This window comes from Rutilus rutilus (assembly GCF_951802725.1).
Source record: "Rutilus rutilus genome assembly, chromosome: 25".
Classification (NCBI taxonomy): domain Eukaryota; kingdom Metazoa; phylum Chordata; class Actinopteri; order Cypriniformes; family Leuciscidae; genus Rutilus; species Rutilus rutilus.
Window position 1 is genome coordinate 16,327,487 of NC_140229.1, and position 16,052 is coordinate 16,343,538.

Consider the following 16,052-nt stretch of genomic DNA (forward strand, 5'->3'; position numbering starts at 1 on the left):
ACAAGAAGTATTTTAGTGCAATGCAGGTTTGCAAATATCAACAGTTTGGTTATATTTTTTCTGAAATTTGAATGAATTTTGCTAGATAATCTCAAATATGTTGCCTTAATAATTAGCACAACAAAATAATTTTATGATTGTGTGATCATCACCGTTACGTGTGATGGCAAAGTGTACACATCCAGGGGTGCAGCAACAATCTGAAATGTAGGAGGGACCTTATCAGCTTGGATCATTAATATTAGTTAGGTGACTTAACATTTGTCCTTGCTAAATAGCAGGAAAGTGACCGCTATAGTAAATTACCACTTACACAGAGGCTTTGCTTGATCTTAAAGTCTTTAAATTGTAGGTGGCTGCCATTTTCTTTCTTGGCACAGCAGCAAAACTCTTAAAATATCATTTTTATTTCCCAAAAAGTGGAGGGGGCACACTTTGAAATATCTAAAAGCGTTATAATATTTGCAGTGCTCCTGGGTACAATCCATCTCTTCAGTTTCACAGGCATTACTTATCCTGTCTCAACTGACGATAATCATTACAGACAATTACTTTAGAGACATATATCCAGAAAACGAATCCCGAATAGGGTTTTAGAAGTGTAGAGTGAGGATTTCATCTTGGAAATCATTCATCCTGCTGCTTATTCTCAATAGAAGGATTAAAATGATTTTGAACTTCATATCAATTGACATCTTAGAATTATTGATTTGAACTCCAAGAAAGGTGTGTTCCAGAGAACACCAGCAAAAAAAGAAAAGAAAAACGGCTCTGTTTAAATGGATAAGTCAAAGTTTCAGCTGTTTCAGCTGCCGTGTCCCTGGAGGGTCAGTTAAATATTGAGACTGGAGTCCTGAGCGCCCTCCTTTCTCTCCTTTCTGAAAATGACACAACACAGGAGGAATTAAAATGTAATACAAAGGTCTTTTTCCTCGGTCACGCGGCACGGTTATTGATGATCTGTCACATTAAGTCATGTCGAGGGAAGACTTATGGTAACAATTTAAAATATAACAGGAAAGGAAAAAAGAAAAATCATTAAACTCTGCCACCGAATATGAATTACGAATAAGACTCTCTTCATTCATTTAGTTTCCGTGGAAAGGAGACACTTTAAGTAATCCTCTGGAAGCCTTGAGCTGCTTTAATTTGCCGAAATAACCACTCTCGCCATTTCCCAGCATTCACTGCAGATCAAGTTTGAAGCATGACAGCCTAATTATGAATGTTACAGTGTAAAGTCTCCAAATCGTTCAGTATCTTGCCTGCTCGTGCCTCTCGGTGGAGAACACCTGTATTTGTTTTCTTTTTCACCCTGTTTGGGTTCAATCATTGTGTCTCTCTCCAGACTCACTTTTTCAAGCACAGTTAGAAGCTGTAATTTGTTTTGAAAATCTAATTAAACCGTGCTGACCAACTCAGCGGTCACCTTTGCCCCCGTTTGGCTTTAGATCAACTCTCAAGAGCATCCGGTATGTAAATCAGCCCTCTAAAGATTCACGGGTCATTTAAGTGGCTGCTGTGCTGGGCAAAGGGATGGGAAAGATGGACAACAAGCATTTAGCCTTTTTTTTTCCTTTCTGCGTGGATGGAGAATGGATGGAACGGTTGATTTCAACCATGGTTTAATGTTTAACGTTTATTTCCTAGATTGGGCCCCCATGAGGGCCACAACTCGAATACAACAGCCTCCATTTCTTCCTGGTAAAAAATTTCCATTAGACACAATTGTCAAATGTTCTATCCCAGAAGAAAATGGGGAATAGTTATATTAAACAGTGCATTAAGCCATTATTCGTCTTTATTTATTTAGTCAGAGACCTCGAATATAATTTAATTGGCTGGCTGCCAGTGTTATGAAGAGAAGTGAGCATGTACATGCAGGAAGAGAACAAGAACTATAGGATCTTTAAGTCTGAGGCAGAATATTCATATGCCCTCCCAGACAAAAAAGACACTGTCCATTAACTGGGAAATCAGCCAAAGCTATGCTTTTAGATTGTTTAAGAGACTGTAAAATTCTCATGAAATACTTATAGGATGTTTTATTGACCTGTTTGGCTTGTGGGTCCCAAGAAGGCCTATAATACCTAGAGAAAGTCAACCATTAGCATTCCCATTCATCTCAACGGCAGTTTTTCAGCTCATGTAGCTTTCAGAATGGTCATAAATGCTTTTTACCCACAGAACAAGCAAAAAACCTATCCAAATTATCATATAGAGTACAGTACGTTTACCGTGAGATATGTCAACATTGATCCTCTGTTTCTGATAGAACATGTGCAAACCTCCAAATTTAAACATTTATTTTATATGCCATTTTGAAACTTTTATATGCATTTCTGCATGCAAAAATAATCACTGTTACTTTCCCGCCTCTGTTTGCCTTCGGTTGTTTAAACAGATAACCTCACACCACAGGTGGCGTCAATGTACTAATAAATGGCTTATAGTCATCACTGCATATTAATGGTGCAGTATGTAATATTGACAGCTTGCGTTGAAATGGATACTGCAGTTCAAATTTAAAATATTGGAGAGAAAATAAAATTTTGTTTCACCCGCCACCCTCCTTCTCAGACTCAACGCTCACGCGGGTTGCCAGATTGAGAACACGCAAAAGGAGCATGTACAATTGACAATAAAAGCCAAGGAGACTTACATCGTAAGGTGATGAGTTGATTTATCCGTGTTTTAATATGCCTCTGGTCATTTAGCTTTTTGGATGGATGACGAGGCTTTGTCGGGTAGAATCTGCGATCTCTGACCTAGTTTGTTTGCTGGCTTCCCTGGCTACAATACGCTGTGTTTTCCGCCAACTGGCAACCCGGAATGTCAAAATACTGTTGGGTAAATTGGCAGTGTGCGAAATCACACAGACCAAAACAAATACAAACATTCTGACAAGGGACGCACATTTCAAAGTAGCATAACTGGCTGTAGTATTGTTCTTTTAGCATTTTTCCTAAATATATGAAAACATATTGTTTATTCTTTAGTATACAGCACCTTTAAATTAAATATAGGACAAAAGTATGTAACAAAAATGTAGTACATCACCTTTCAATATATACTGTATAAAACGTTGTACAACATATTGATATTGTATAAAAAATGTGCATATATAAAATAAAAACTGTAAATGAATAAAAATGTTTAAGCAAAATAAGGAAACCTTTATTCTGAGCCTTAAATTTGTAAATAATCCAAATGTGAAAGTTTGCAGATGTTCTCAGACACTGAGGACTAATGTTGATGTATCTCATTGTAAACAGCTTAATATCCAACCGAGTTTCTAATCAAGTCTAATGAGCTCACACTTAAACTCATAATTTGGTTAATAACACCATCTTTCCATTCCACTGCATTTTACAATTTATGCGTAATTTGGTTTGCTTCTGGTTGATTGTGGTGGAACATTTGAATCCAAGAGTCAGAGCAAATCATGCATACAGCAATCAAATCATAAATGCCATTGAATAGCTTGTGCTGGATTTTCATATTAGGTGATTTATTGGGAGGTTTCCGTTCAATTGGCTTTCTGCATAGACTCGTGCTTTGAATGAGGGCGGCGTTTTGATATGTTACAATTCTTTCGGTAGGCCAACCATCTTTCTGCACCTTTCAATTTGGAAGCACATCAGTACTTGCCCTGTAAATGTTAATTTCCAGTGTTCGATTGTACCATGAAGGTGAAGCTTTCCAGTTCAGCACTTTCTCTGTCGCTGTCCTTCAATAGCCCACCGATGTAAAGAAGATCAGCGAAGCGTTGACGTTCGCTTTCCTACATCCATTTTACACCCAGCCCACACTCACAGTCGCCATTTAAGGCATTTATACAAATATCAAGATTACCGTAACAATAATCTCCTAGACAGCATGTGCCGGTCTCCCGAATTAGCATGTGGAGTTAATGGTAACGCTCACCTTGAAATGTCATCCCGACAAGAGCGCAACATGACCACCCCTGCTGCTCCTGCCCACCCCCCGAGGCCTCTTCGTAACCCCCTACCACGTGGGTTTGTTAAAAGAGTGCTTCCTGCATGTTTTTCCTCTGAAACAGTTTTCTTTAAGAATTCATGTGACCGCAGGGGTTCACACACTGGGTGCTGTTGTCATTCTCAGTATTGTTTAGCCACAGCCGGATTGAAAGCCTCTTCTCAGATGTGCGGCTGGTGAGTTTATATCCCACACCATCAGAGCGGTGTGGTTTCACTGCCGTTAATTTGTTACATTTGCCAGAGCTACACAATGCAGGGGCCAGGCAAAGGAATTGTGAATATTAAAATAGGAATGTGTGTGCTGTGCTTCAGTATTAAATCATAAGGGAAGGACTGTCGCAGGCCTTATTAAAAGATAATGTGTGCTGGGGGAGAGGAAACATATCACTTCTCTGCTGGTGGATCTCGCTACTTTAAGCGCAATGTTGGGCATGTCTATGGACAAACACGCTGATGAGTTAAATTTGTGTGCACAAGGAAAGAAAATGAGAAACTGACATTAAAAGAAGAGCAGGGTCAAATAATAAGGGGATTGAGGAGGAATATAAAGCATGAACTGAAGGAAGTCAAAACAAAAGATGAGTCGGAAAGTACGTATCCAAACAGTTTTAATTGTACATATTTATATGAGGATATTTTTGACCCTAGTGGAATAAAAATGCTTTTTTATAATTACGTTTACATGACTTAATAAAAAGATGGGGTTTGCTTCAAATTAGATGGTGGTTAAAATGTATACGATATAAATTTGTGGTTAATTTGCTGTGTTTTGATGCCTTTTTTCAATATTTATACTGTTATTGTAAATATAATATGTATACTTTTGTATTTAGTTACAAAAAGAAGACTCTAGGGATACTACAAGATGATACTGGTTGCATAATACAAACCTTAAAATTGTGCAGCCTGAAAATTACATTTTAAAAAAGATAATTGATAAAAAAAATTAATAAGTTGTATTATTGTGTGTGTGGGGTGGGGGGGGGGGGGGGACTATAATTTTTAGTTTTCTTAAAATTATACCTTCACTTTATCATAAATGATTTATCACAAGTGTATATACACCCCGTAAAATGACTTTTTAAAAGAAAGTCATTGTTAGAAAGTTATTGACTAATGAGAAGAACTATGTAACTCCTTCTCTCTAACTGTAGAAATTATCCTTAATATAGTTAGGGTAACACTTAACAATAAGGTTTCAATGTATTAACTAACATGAACTAACCATGAGCAATACCTTTGTTACTATATTTGTTAACCTTAAAAATACAATCGTGCATTGTTCGCCCATGTTACTTCACAGTGCATTAACTAATGTTTACAAATACTTTAGATTTTTTAATTATGTATTAGTAAAATATGAAATTAACATCTACAAAGATTAATAAATGTAGAAGTGCAGTTCATTATTAGTTAACTAATGTAGTTAATTAATGTTAACTAATGAAACCTCATTGTAATAGCATAGTTAGAGATTACCAGGCCTCTCACAGTGTCAATGGACTCGCCCTAGGACAGCACTCAGCATGGCAACCCCACGCTGAGCGTTGATAAAAATAGAGCGAGGACAGAGAAGGGCTAATTATCACAACACCAAGAGATGTACTTGAGATTCACAGTCTAATGTTCAGGGACAAAGGTGTCTAAACACTTACCAGTACAGAGATTTAGAATGGCAATGCCAAGCATTTGTTTTGTTACTTTTCTCCTAGTTAGACAGGTGTTAGCGATTTCTCTACCATTTTGGTAGAAAAAGGGTAAAAAGCTAAATCCGTTTGATAGCCGAACGCTGAAGTCGCACACACCTGTGGTGAAATACTTTTTGGGACTTAAGTTTGATTTATTGATATCATAAAAATTGAGAGAGTTTAATACCACAGCCTTTCACTGTTGGAAATTCAGAAACATGTGCTGTCAGATACGAGTAGCCGCTCCACATTTCATATTTCAGCGAGCCGCTAAAAGGGTGATAGAGATCTGCTCATATTTTGTGTTTTTATTGTGATTGATTGTCACGGGGAAGTCAGATGCAGCTTGTAGGTTTTATACTCCTCTTGTAAACACAACAGAGAGAAGAAATGCTATTATTGAGAGAGAGAAAGAGAGAGACTGTGAGATGTCAATCAGAGGGATGGAGTCGACGCGCCCAGCCGATGTCGATCCGAGGTGGGATTCTCCATTACTGAAATGGACTGTTTGAATGGCTCTCTGGCCCTGAGTTTATCCCGGCTTTGTGCGGCTGATACAGTAATTGCAGGCAGTGATTAGGAAGCTCCCGCAGCACAAAGCACAGCCCGGATTAAACGCACACGCTGGGGCAGATGCAACGCATGCTGTCAATTATAATATACCACTCCAAATGGCACTAAGCGGGGAAATAATAAAGAACCACAACTCACAGAGAGAAAGGAGACGGGCCCATCTTTAAAATTACCAATACGCTCGAGGTTCGAGAGCGTTTTCTGGTCGGGATGAAATGAAGTCGCCCACAATTTGAACAGCAGGTCTTGTCTTCTACAGCTACACTACACTACACCCTTAAAAAAAGAAGGTTCTTTATTTAGCATTGATGGTTTTTAACCTTTAACATCCATGGAAACTTTTCGATGAATTCTTTATAATATTCAAATGTTCTTCACACTAAGGAACGACTCATCACTTCTGGGAAGATTTGCTCCTGGAGCATCAGTGACCCCGTTGAAAGGACTTTTGACCATGCAGTGTAGTTTTGTTAGTTACGAGCAGCTGATGACAGACTGGAAAACACTGTGTGTTTGTTATGGCTCATGTCTTCCTCTTTACTTTCATTCTGTGCATGCATAAAACCCTGTCCAACCCCCATATGGCTCAACTGTCGGTTCAGAGACTTTAAACTCCTTGAGCAGACAGGAGAGGGCTGAAGCTTTAGACCAAACTATCTGTTGTCAACCTTCTGATATTTTGAAAGTTAAAAGTATGAATAAATGAGAAAGGTTACCAACAATGCTTTCTCCTCCTCTCTCTTTCTCTTTCTCTCACTCTCTTACAGATCCTAATGCCCAGAAAAATGTGCCAGATCACGCTCTAATCGGAGGAGTAGTCGCTGTTGTCGTTTTTGCAACTTTGTGCTTAATTATTGTATTGGGACGCTACCTGGCACGGCATAAAGGTACGATTCTCCTTTACTGTCTGTAAAATCTAGATACAGTGTTACTCAAAAATGCATCATCTACAGTGGGCTTCAAATGTCTGAGACCACCTGTGATTCAAAACCTGCAAATAAACAGTTTTAGTCATTTGAATCATTTAAAATAAAGGAAATGTAAAATTAAAGGGTTAGTCCACCAAAAAAATGACAATTATCCCATAATTGACTCACCCTCAAGCCTTCCTATGTGTATATGACTTTCTTCTTTTAGCCAAACACAATCAGAGTTATATTAAACAATATCCTGACTTTTCCAAGCTTTATAATAGGAGTGAATAGTACTTGAAATTTTGAAGCCCAAAAATTCCAACTTTATAAACTAGAATCTGGCTTCTGTACGCGAGTCAAGTTCCGGCCGGAGAGTGAACTCTGACCCGACGCATGAAGTATTGATGAACACGGAAGTGCAGAGGATAGCAAGCAAAACAGAACAGCAAACACCGGTCACGAATTAGAAATGTCAGAGAAGCTTGAGTTTGTTCCCCAGCCCTATTTGTTTGATCCGCGAGGGGCGTCTACTCTCAGCTAAGCTTACGCCACTCCTACATACTACAGTGCATCCGGAAAGTATTCACAGCGCTTCACTTTTTCCACATTTTCTGTTACAGCCTTATTCCAAAATGGATTCAATTCTTTATTTTCCTCAAAATTCTACAAACAATACCCCATAATGACAACGTGAAAGAAGTTTGTTTAAAATCGAATGTACATGTATTCACAGCGTTTGCTCAATACTTTGTAATTGGTGGCAAAAGTCTTTTTGAGTATGATGCTACAAGCTTGGCACACCTATTTTTGGTCAGTTTCTAACATTCTTCTTTGCAGAATCTCTGAAGCTCCATCAAGTTGGATATCAAGCACAGCCATTTTCAGATCTCTCCAGAGATGTTCAATCGGGTTCAAGTCTGGGCTCTGGCTAGGCCACTCAATGACATTCACAGAGTTGTCCCGTAGCAACTCCTTTGTTATCTTGGCTGTGTGCTTGACTGGGCCACTCAAGTACATTCAAAGTTGTCCCGTAGCCACTCCTTTGTTATCATGGCTGTGTGCTTAGGGTCGTTGTCTTGTTGGAAGATGAACCGTCGCCCCAATCTGAGGTCCAGAGCAGGTTTTAATCAAGGATGTCTCTGTACATTGCTGCATTCATCTTTCCCTCAATCCTGACTAGTCTCCCAGTTCATGCCGCTGAAAAACATCCCCACCACCATGCTTCACTGTAGGGATGGTATTGGCCAGGTGAAGAGCGGTGCCTGGTTTCCTTCAGACACGACTCTTGCCATTCAGGCCAAAGAGGTCTGAGAGTTCCTCAGGAGCCTTTTTGTCAAACTCCAGGTGGGCTGTCAAGTGCTTTTTACTGAGGAGTGGCTTCTGTCTGGCCACTCTACCATACAGCCCTGATTGGAGGAGTGCTGCAGAGATGGTTGTTCTTCTGGAAGGTTCTCCTCTCTCCACAGAGAAACGCTGGAGCTCTGTCAGAGTGACCATCGGGTTCTTGGTCACCTCCCTGACTAAGGCCCTTCTCCCCCGATTGCTCAGTTTGGCAGGGCGGCCAGCTTTAAGAAGAGTCCTGGTGGTTCCAAACTTCTTCCATTTACGGATGATGGAGGCCACTGTGCTCATTGGGACCTTTAATGCTGCAGACATTTTTCTGTACCCTTCCCCAGATCTGTGCCTCGATACAATCCTGTCTCGGAGGTCTGCAGACAATTCCTTGGATTTCATGGCTTGGTTTGTGCTCTGACATGCACTGTTAACTGTGGGACCTTATATAGACGGTGTGCCTTTCCAAATCATGTCCAATCAACTGAATTTACCACAGGTGGACTCCAATCAAGTTGTAGAACCATCTCAAGGATGATCAGTGGAAACAAGATGCACCTGAGCTCAATTTTGAGTGTCATGGCAAAGGCTGTGAATACTTATGTACATGTGATTTTTTTCGTTTTTTATTTTTAATATATTTGCAGAGATTTCAAACAAACTTCTTTCACGTTATGATTATGGGGTATTGTTTGTTGAATTTTGAGGAGAATAAAGAATTTAATCTATTTTGGAATAAGGCTGTAACATAACAAAATGTGGAAAAAGTGAAGCGCTGTGAATACTTTCCGGATGCACTGTACATCATGCGACGCAAGGATGGACATTACTGGAAGCTATGATTACAGTTTATAAAGTTATAATTATGGATATTTTTCTTAAAAAAACGCATTACTTGTGTGTGTGTGTGTGTATATATATACAGTGCTATGCATAAGTGAATACACCCATGCTAAAGTTGACTAAAAAGAGGAATAAAAAATCATATTTTGGAAATTGAACTTAATGCCTTAATTTAAAAAATTAGGAAAAATCCAACCTTTAAGGACACCAATTTTCTTTGTGAATGAATAATGTATCGTAAATAAATAAATGTTCTTCCTTAAAATACATGGTGCATAAGTGTGTACACCCCTATGTTAAATTCCCATAGAGGCAGGCAGATTTTTATTTTTAAGTATTTTTTTTAAAAAAAATTTAGGATACTATGCATCCTGATAAAGTTCCCTTGGCCTTTGGAATTAAAATAGCCCCACATCATCACATAGCCTTCACCATACCTAGAGATTGGCATGGGGTACTTTCCATAAGATCATCTCTCAATGCAAATCAAACTAGCTATTAGGCTAACTGAAATAAAACCATGCCAATCTCTAGGTATGGTGAATGCTATGTGATGATGTGGGGCTATTTTAATTCCAAAGGCCAAGGGAACTTTATCAGGATGCATAGTATCCTAAAAAAAAAATTTTTTAAATACTTAAAAATAAAGATCTGCCTGCCTCTATGGGAATTTAACATAGGGGTGTACACACTTATGCACCATGTATTTTAAGGAAGAACATTTATTTATTTACGATACATTATTCATTCACAAAGAAAATTGGTGTCCTTAAAGGTTGGATTTTTCCTAATTTTTTAAATTAAGGCATTAAGTTCAATTTCCAAAATATGATTTTTTATTCCTCTTTTTAGTCAACTTTAGCATGGGTGTATTCACTTATGCATAGCACTGTATATATATATATATATATATATATACCCTACACTGAAGTAATGGCTTCTGAAAATTCAGCTTATTATTTTTAAATTTTTTACTTGTTTTCAATATAATTTTTTAATGATATTTCACAATAATATCTTAATTTACTTTTTACCAGTAGTGCATACAAATTATTAGCATTGTCACAAGTAGTCTCAGACTTTTGGACACAAGTGCATATATAGTGAGGTTCAAGTTTTTGATAAGACTTAATATCACTTCTTATTATTTTTTTATTTATTTTTTTACACTTTATTTTACAGTCCTTGTTACATGTAGCTAATGTATTAATACATATAAATTATGCATAATTACATGCAACTAACCCTAGCCCTATAGTAAGTACACATACAGTAGTTAATTATTACTCACAAACATATAATTACACTTTAACACGGACACCTTCAAATAAAGTGTAACCTATTTTGCCATTTTGAAGTTTCCATTTTGAAGTTTTTGAAAATCACATTGTTTTTTAAATCAAGAAATTGTGTGTGTGTTTCAGGCACGTATTTGACAAACGAGGCCAAAGGAGCGGATGACGCCCCGGACGCAGACACAGCCATCATCAATGCCGACGGCAACCACGCGCACGCAGAAGAAAAGAAAGAGTATTTCATTTAGACTGCAAGTGGCACTGCGCTCCTCTCTCTCCTCCTATTCCTTCCCTCCTTCCCTGCACAGTGTAGGAACTTCTTCAGACAGCAACGGAAGCTTCTTCTCGCCCTTCTTTTCCATTCTGTTTGTTTTTGTTTTGTTTTTTCATTTCAGTTCGGTTTTCTTTTGCCTTTTTCAATAACAGCTCACCTGCTACTTTTTTACGAGCAACTTATTTGCTGAAGATGTCACCTTTTGTAATCATATAGATGTAAAACACCCCCAAAGTAGTCCAAAAATGTCTAAATCTCCAAATATGAAAAAAAGAAAAGAAAATTGTCTGCAGCCATCTTTCAGAAAGGACTCGCCCTTCATCTTCTCACAGTGCCTAAATATACAGATGTCCGCTGAATTTCAGTCAATGCCTTCGTTTGTCAGGCCTCTGATTGGTTGCTTGCTTTTATCTTCAGCGGTATGATTTTAAAAAATGTTTTGTGGTCTGTTATTGTTTTAATTCATTTCTACTTTTGTTTTGGTTGTGATTCATGCTGAATCCATTTATTGTGCTGTTTCTCCCAAAAAAAAAAAAAAAAAAAAGCGATGTACAGTAGTGAAAATATACTCAGACTTGAAGTGAGGGAGGTTCCCTTTTTATTCTACAGATTTTTAGGTGTTAATAATGTTATCGGTACGTAGAGACGCTCCATTCTCCAAAAGACCATTACATGATGTGAAACTGACAGCTCACACTATGGCTAAAATCAGTATTTTGTACTTGAACTGTAGATATTGGTACGTAAACGAATAGCTCCACAGAAGGTCTCAGTGTGTTCCAGCGAAAATCACCTGTGTTTTTAAAAATTAGGATAAGCAGTTACTCGGTTATTTGGTTACCAAATAAACCATAGCGGGTTAGTGAATTAGCAACCAGGCAAAGAAAGAAAGAAGAAGCCCAGTTGTGTGTGTTTGTGTAGTATGATGATGCATCTCCACTGCTTGATTCTTATGACACTTGCTTCTGTATTCCTGCACTGATCGGCCCATAACAACAGATCCACGATCGAGGCGGGAAACACCCGTACGTCATCCTTCAGCTGTTTACACAACCGTTGTGCCGAACACAAGATATCTCACAAAACAGAAAGTGATACTTTAAAAGGGACAAAAATAAGTAGTGCGCTACTATTTCAGTGCTCTTAAACCTTCGTGTCATTGGTCAGATCAATATACAGTTCATGAAAGATCCCCCCCAAAAAAACTGTGTATGCAAACCTGAACATTACACATACATTATGTAACAATGCTAAGAGAACGTTGCCGATATGCAACATTCATAAAGTGTCACCCACCTGCTCATTCCTCAGCGTGAGGTTTAGGCCAAACACATAAATAAGCACAAAACAACTCATGAATGAGGTCTAATGCAACAATCATGACGTAAAGAGTTTCATTACCCAGACTAGACATCAGTACACTAAAGTCATGGATTATGTTGATGGTTGAAACAACAGTATCTTTTTTTCGGTTCTTTTGTTGATTTCTATGATGAATAGACAACCTTGCTAAGGCTGTATAATATATCTGCTAAATGTGGTAACTAGTGAAAATTGTTGTTAGACTTCGGGATCCCTAATTCCATCAAGTTTGTATATTAGCTGATCTAAATATTGGTGGGGGGGAAAAAAACTCTTCTTTTTTTCATCTTATTTGTCATTAAAAGATTATTCACAACCTTTGCTATAGCTCAAGGCATGTATATACTGTATAAGTATCACGTTTTGGGGAAACATTTTTGAAAGATCTTTTTTTTTTTTTGTTTGACTGTAAATTATTTAATTTTGCTTAATTGAAAACCACTTAATGAGTATGACGGCAATTGTGACAGCAATGGGATACTTGTTAAAATGGCAAAGCTATGTATTTGTCGAATGAAAACGCTTTTACCTGATGTTCGTTTCCTGTAAATGATGACGATTATTGTTCATACTTGGCATTGCTTTCGCAGTCTGTCTCCGTTCTCACATAGGAAAGATATCAGTGAAGCTTATAAAACCAACAGATGGTCAAGCTTTACATGTTTGATAGTGAAACATCTTTTCATTTTAGTCCTAATGCGCCACATTGACACATATCACTTCCATATACACGTATGTAACTCAAATGTAATTGTCTTGTCACATGTATCCCTAATATGTGTGAATATATTAATGGCTAGGAATATGGTATCCTTTGACAGAGCCAACAGTCAGATTGCATACGACTTAAGGCCAAACCGTTTATCAGTGCTCACAGAATCAATTTAAGCCTTATGAAATGAAACGTGCTGACATGCAACTCAAGCCACAATTACCTTTCATTTATTTCTCTTTTCTTGCTACTTTCTCTCTCTGTGGATTGGCTCAATGCCGTCTGTCTGGCATAATAACCGCTAACAATGTTTGGTACTTGTCTGTCTGATCGTGACCCTGACCTAATTCTGCCTTTGTGGTCAGTAAATCACATGCTATTATCAAGATAATATATTCACTTGCTCAGATTTTGACCCGTTACAGAACATACTCAACCTTTTTAAGAACTAATAAATCAGCTTCTTTTATCACCATAATTGCCTTTGTGTTTGTAGTGGGAGCTTCATGTTGTTTTGTCACTTCAGCTCTTGCGGGTTCTTGTCTTGTTGTTTCTTTTCCCTCAAACTTGCCTTTGTACATTTTGCATGTTATATTGTCACATCATATTCACATTTTAATGCACCAGAATGCATTTCCAGTGTGATGTTTTTTGTTCAGCTAGTGATTGCAGTGGAATGGTTCATAGCTAAAACGATGGCCTAAAACTTTTGGATTTAAAGTTTTGGATAACACCTGGGATTTATTCAGTAAATCAGTGACAATTTTGCCATTTTTGTCCCAGTTTATTTACCGTAGTTGGTGTGGAAGGACTATTAAAACACAGACCACTGTTCTGTTCTGGTCATCTCCCAATGCAAAATAAACTTAATATTGCGTTAGTTGGTGAAAACTGTTGAAATTAATTACAAAATTGTTCTTTTATTAAATATTTGTTTGCACTAGTAAGTTTAATGCTTATTAGAGTATCATGTCATTAGCTTAGCAGCATGCTAACTGCAAACTCTATTAAAAATCAACTGAATTGCTGGCAATGTTGAGTGTTCTAAATTGGTAACTTATGAGGTTCCATTACAGTTAGGATGCTGCCTATGTAGGCAGCTCACTAGGTTGTGGAACAGAGCTCATATTTTTTTTTTTTGGAGTCTGCAAGTGACAACAAAATTAATGTACAACTGTTATGTCACTGAACATTATGATCAGGAAAAAAAGGTTCCATATGTTCACATTGTTTCTCCTCCTGACAGACTATAAAAATACAGACTATACCAATTAGCATGCAGATCAAAAGGCAGAATAACGAAATTTTACCTAAGAAAGAACTGTGTAAAATACAGCATTTATGATCACAGTGATATGTGGAAATAGTAAAATGCACTCACTCTCATCGACCTTCTTTTTATTTACTATACACTGAAATTAAAGCATTTGTGCATCTAGCAAAGAGTCTCTTTTAACAAACCCCAAGTTTATGAGAAACAACAGTAACTGTTAGTTTATGTCACCCAATTACATCATTTTAAGAATTTGCATTTTTTCTTTTTTTTGCATCTCAGGTATGAATCAAATGTTTGTTTTTTTTTTTTTTCTAATATCATACAGGTAGCTCATACCAATGTATTTCTATTTGCTTAATCATACTGCATTTACATCATCATTATACTGTTTATTTGATGCTTTTACTTTTTTTCATGTGTATATATGCTTGTTGCTTCACATATCTCCAATTCATGACACACAAGCTTGTATATTGTTTAAACAAGCTGTCCAGTTGCTGTAACGACCTGTTGTGAAATTTAGACCAGAAAAAGATGCACACCAATTTAGCTAGTAATGTGTTACACTAAGAGGGCTGTTGTCATAGTAAGGACACACTACATGTAGGTCAAGATCAAATAGTTAGAAGGAAACGGTGTTTTCACAGTTTTTCACATGACCTTGCTAGATTTAGCACCTGCACCGACGACACCACAACGCGCACTGTTCCAGAAACGTCTGTAGTTGAATTGTAAAAAATAGACAGACAAACGCTATTTAAATTTCACCACGTTCCTCTCACGTTGCAAAAACAATTGTGCGTGCCAGTGAAGCAGATGTAGTGGGTAGCATACTGTGCACTGGTAGATCGAGTACCTGGTTTCTAAGCGAATCGGCCTCTCTAGCTCTTGAAATGATAGTGACTTCAGAACACGAAGGGTTTGTGCTTCTTGTAGCAAGCTGAAATGAAAACGCCTCATTTGGTTTCTTTTTCTTTTTTTTTTTTTTTTTTTAAATGTGTTCCTTGGTGTATTCATTTGATTCAAAATTCGATTTTAAGCCTAATTCACATGTATGGAATGAAATTGTTAAATAAATAAATGCCAAAATTTCCTGTCTGTTCTTCTTACTGTCGAAATACAACACAAGTAATCTGGATTTTCTCCATTCATTTCTTAATGTCTGTCCATATATCTGTAAAACCAAACACCAAATCCATCCAGAACACCTCATCACAAGCATCTATTCACAACACCCTAATGACCAGCCTAGCAACACCCTAGCAACAAGCCACCACACAGAACTGCCTATCAGTACCCTAGCATCCACTCAGAACACCCTAGCAACAGGCAAAGAACACCATAACAACAAGCAGCCATTTAGACCTGCCTAGCAACATCCTAACAACCAGCCTGAATGGCTAAAGTTTTCTAGCCAGTCAAACTTTCTTTTTCTATCTGTCTTTGCCTTTAGGCCAGTAGGAACAATATATAATGATACGGATAGTTCTAAAAAATAATTCTAAATATCAAAAAACAGCAGAGTCCACACCACAACTAAAACAGACCAGAGAGATATTGTTGGAATCACTTTCAGAATTAATTATTATTATTTTATTTTTTTGGAGAACAATAAAAAACATTTACAGCCAATCAGAGACCATCCTGCTTTAAAGAGCCTGAGTATTTAAAGTGGCAGGCAACAAAACTGCAGTGTGAATAAACAGAATGATATCGTCCACTAGAGTGGACGCTAATATAGTTATCTTAATCTGTATAGTTATCGTTCTCGGTGTGAACGGG

General features: G+C 37.6%; 1 protein-coding gene across 10 annotated transcripts in view; it reads left to right on the forward strand.

Moving 5' to 3' along the window:
• Nucleotides 1-15,782, forward strand: part of cadm2a (cell adhesion molecule 2a) — a 434,133-nt gene extending 418,351 nt beyond the window's left edge. For 9 of the 10 annotated variants that reach the window (XM_084400980.1, XM_084400982.1, XM_084400983.1 and 6 more), the window contains 2 exons: nt 7,030-7,149; nt 10,776-15,782. In XM_084400980.1, the coding sequence (XP_084257106.1) occupies nt 7,030-7,149; nt 10,776-10,894 (239 nt within the window). In that variant the 3' untranslated portion in view covers nt 10,895-15,782. The remainder of the gene's footprint in view (nt 1-7,029; nt 7,150-10,775) is intronic. The other variant, XM_084400975.1, reaches the window with a different exon arrangement.
• The last annotated feature ends 270 nt before the right edge of the window (nt 15,783-16,052 follow it).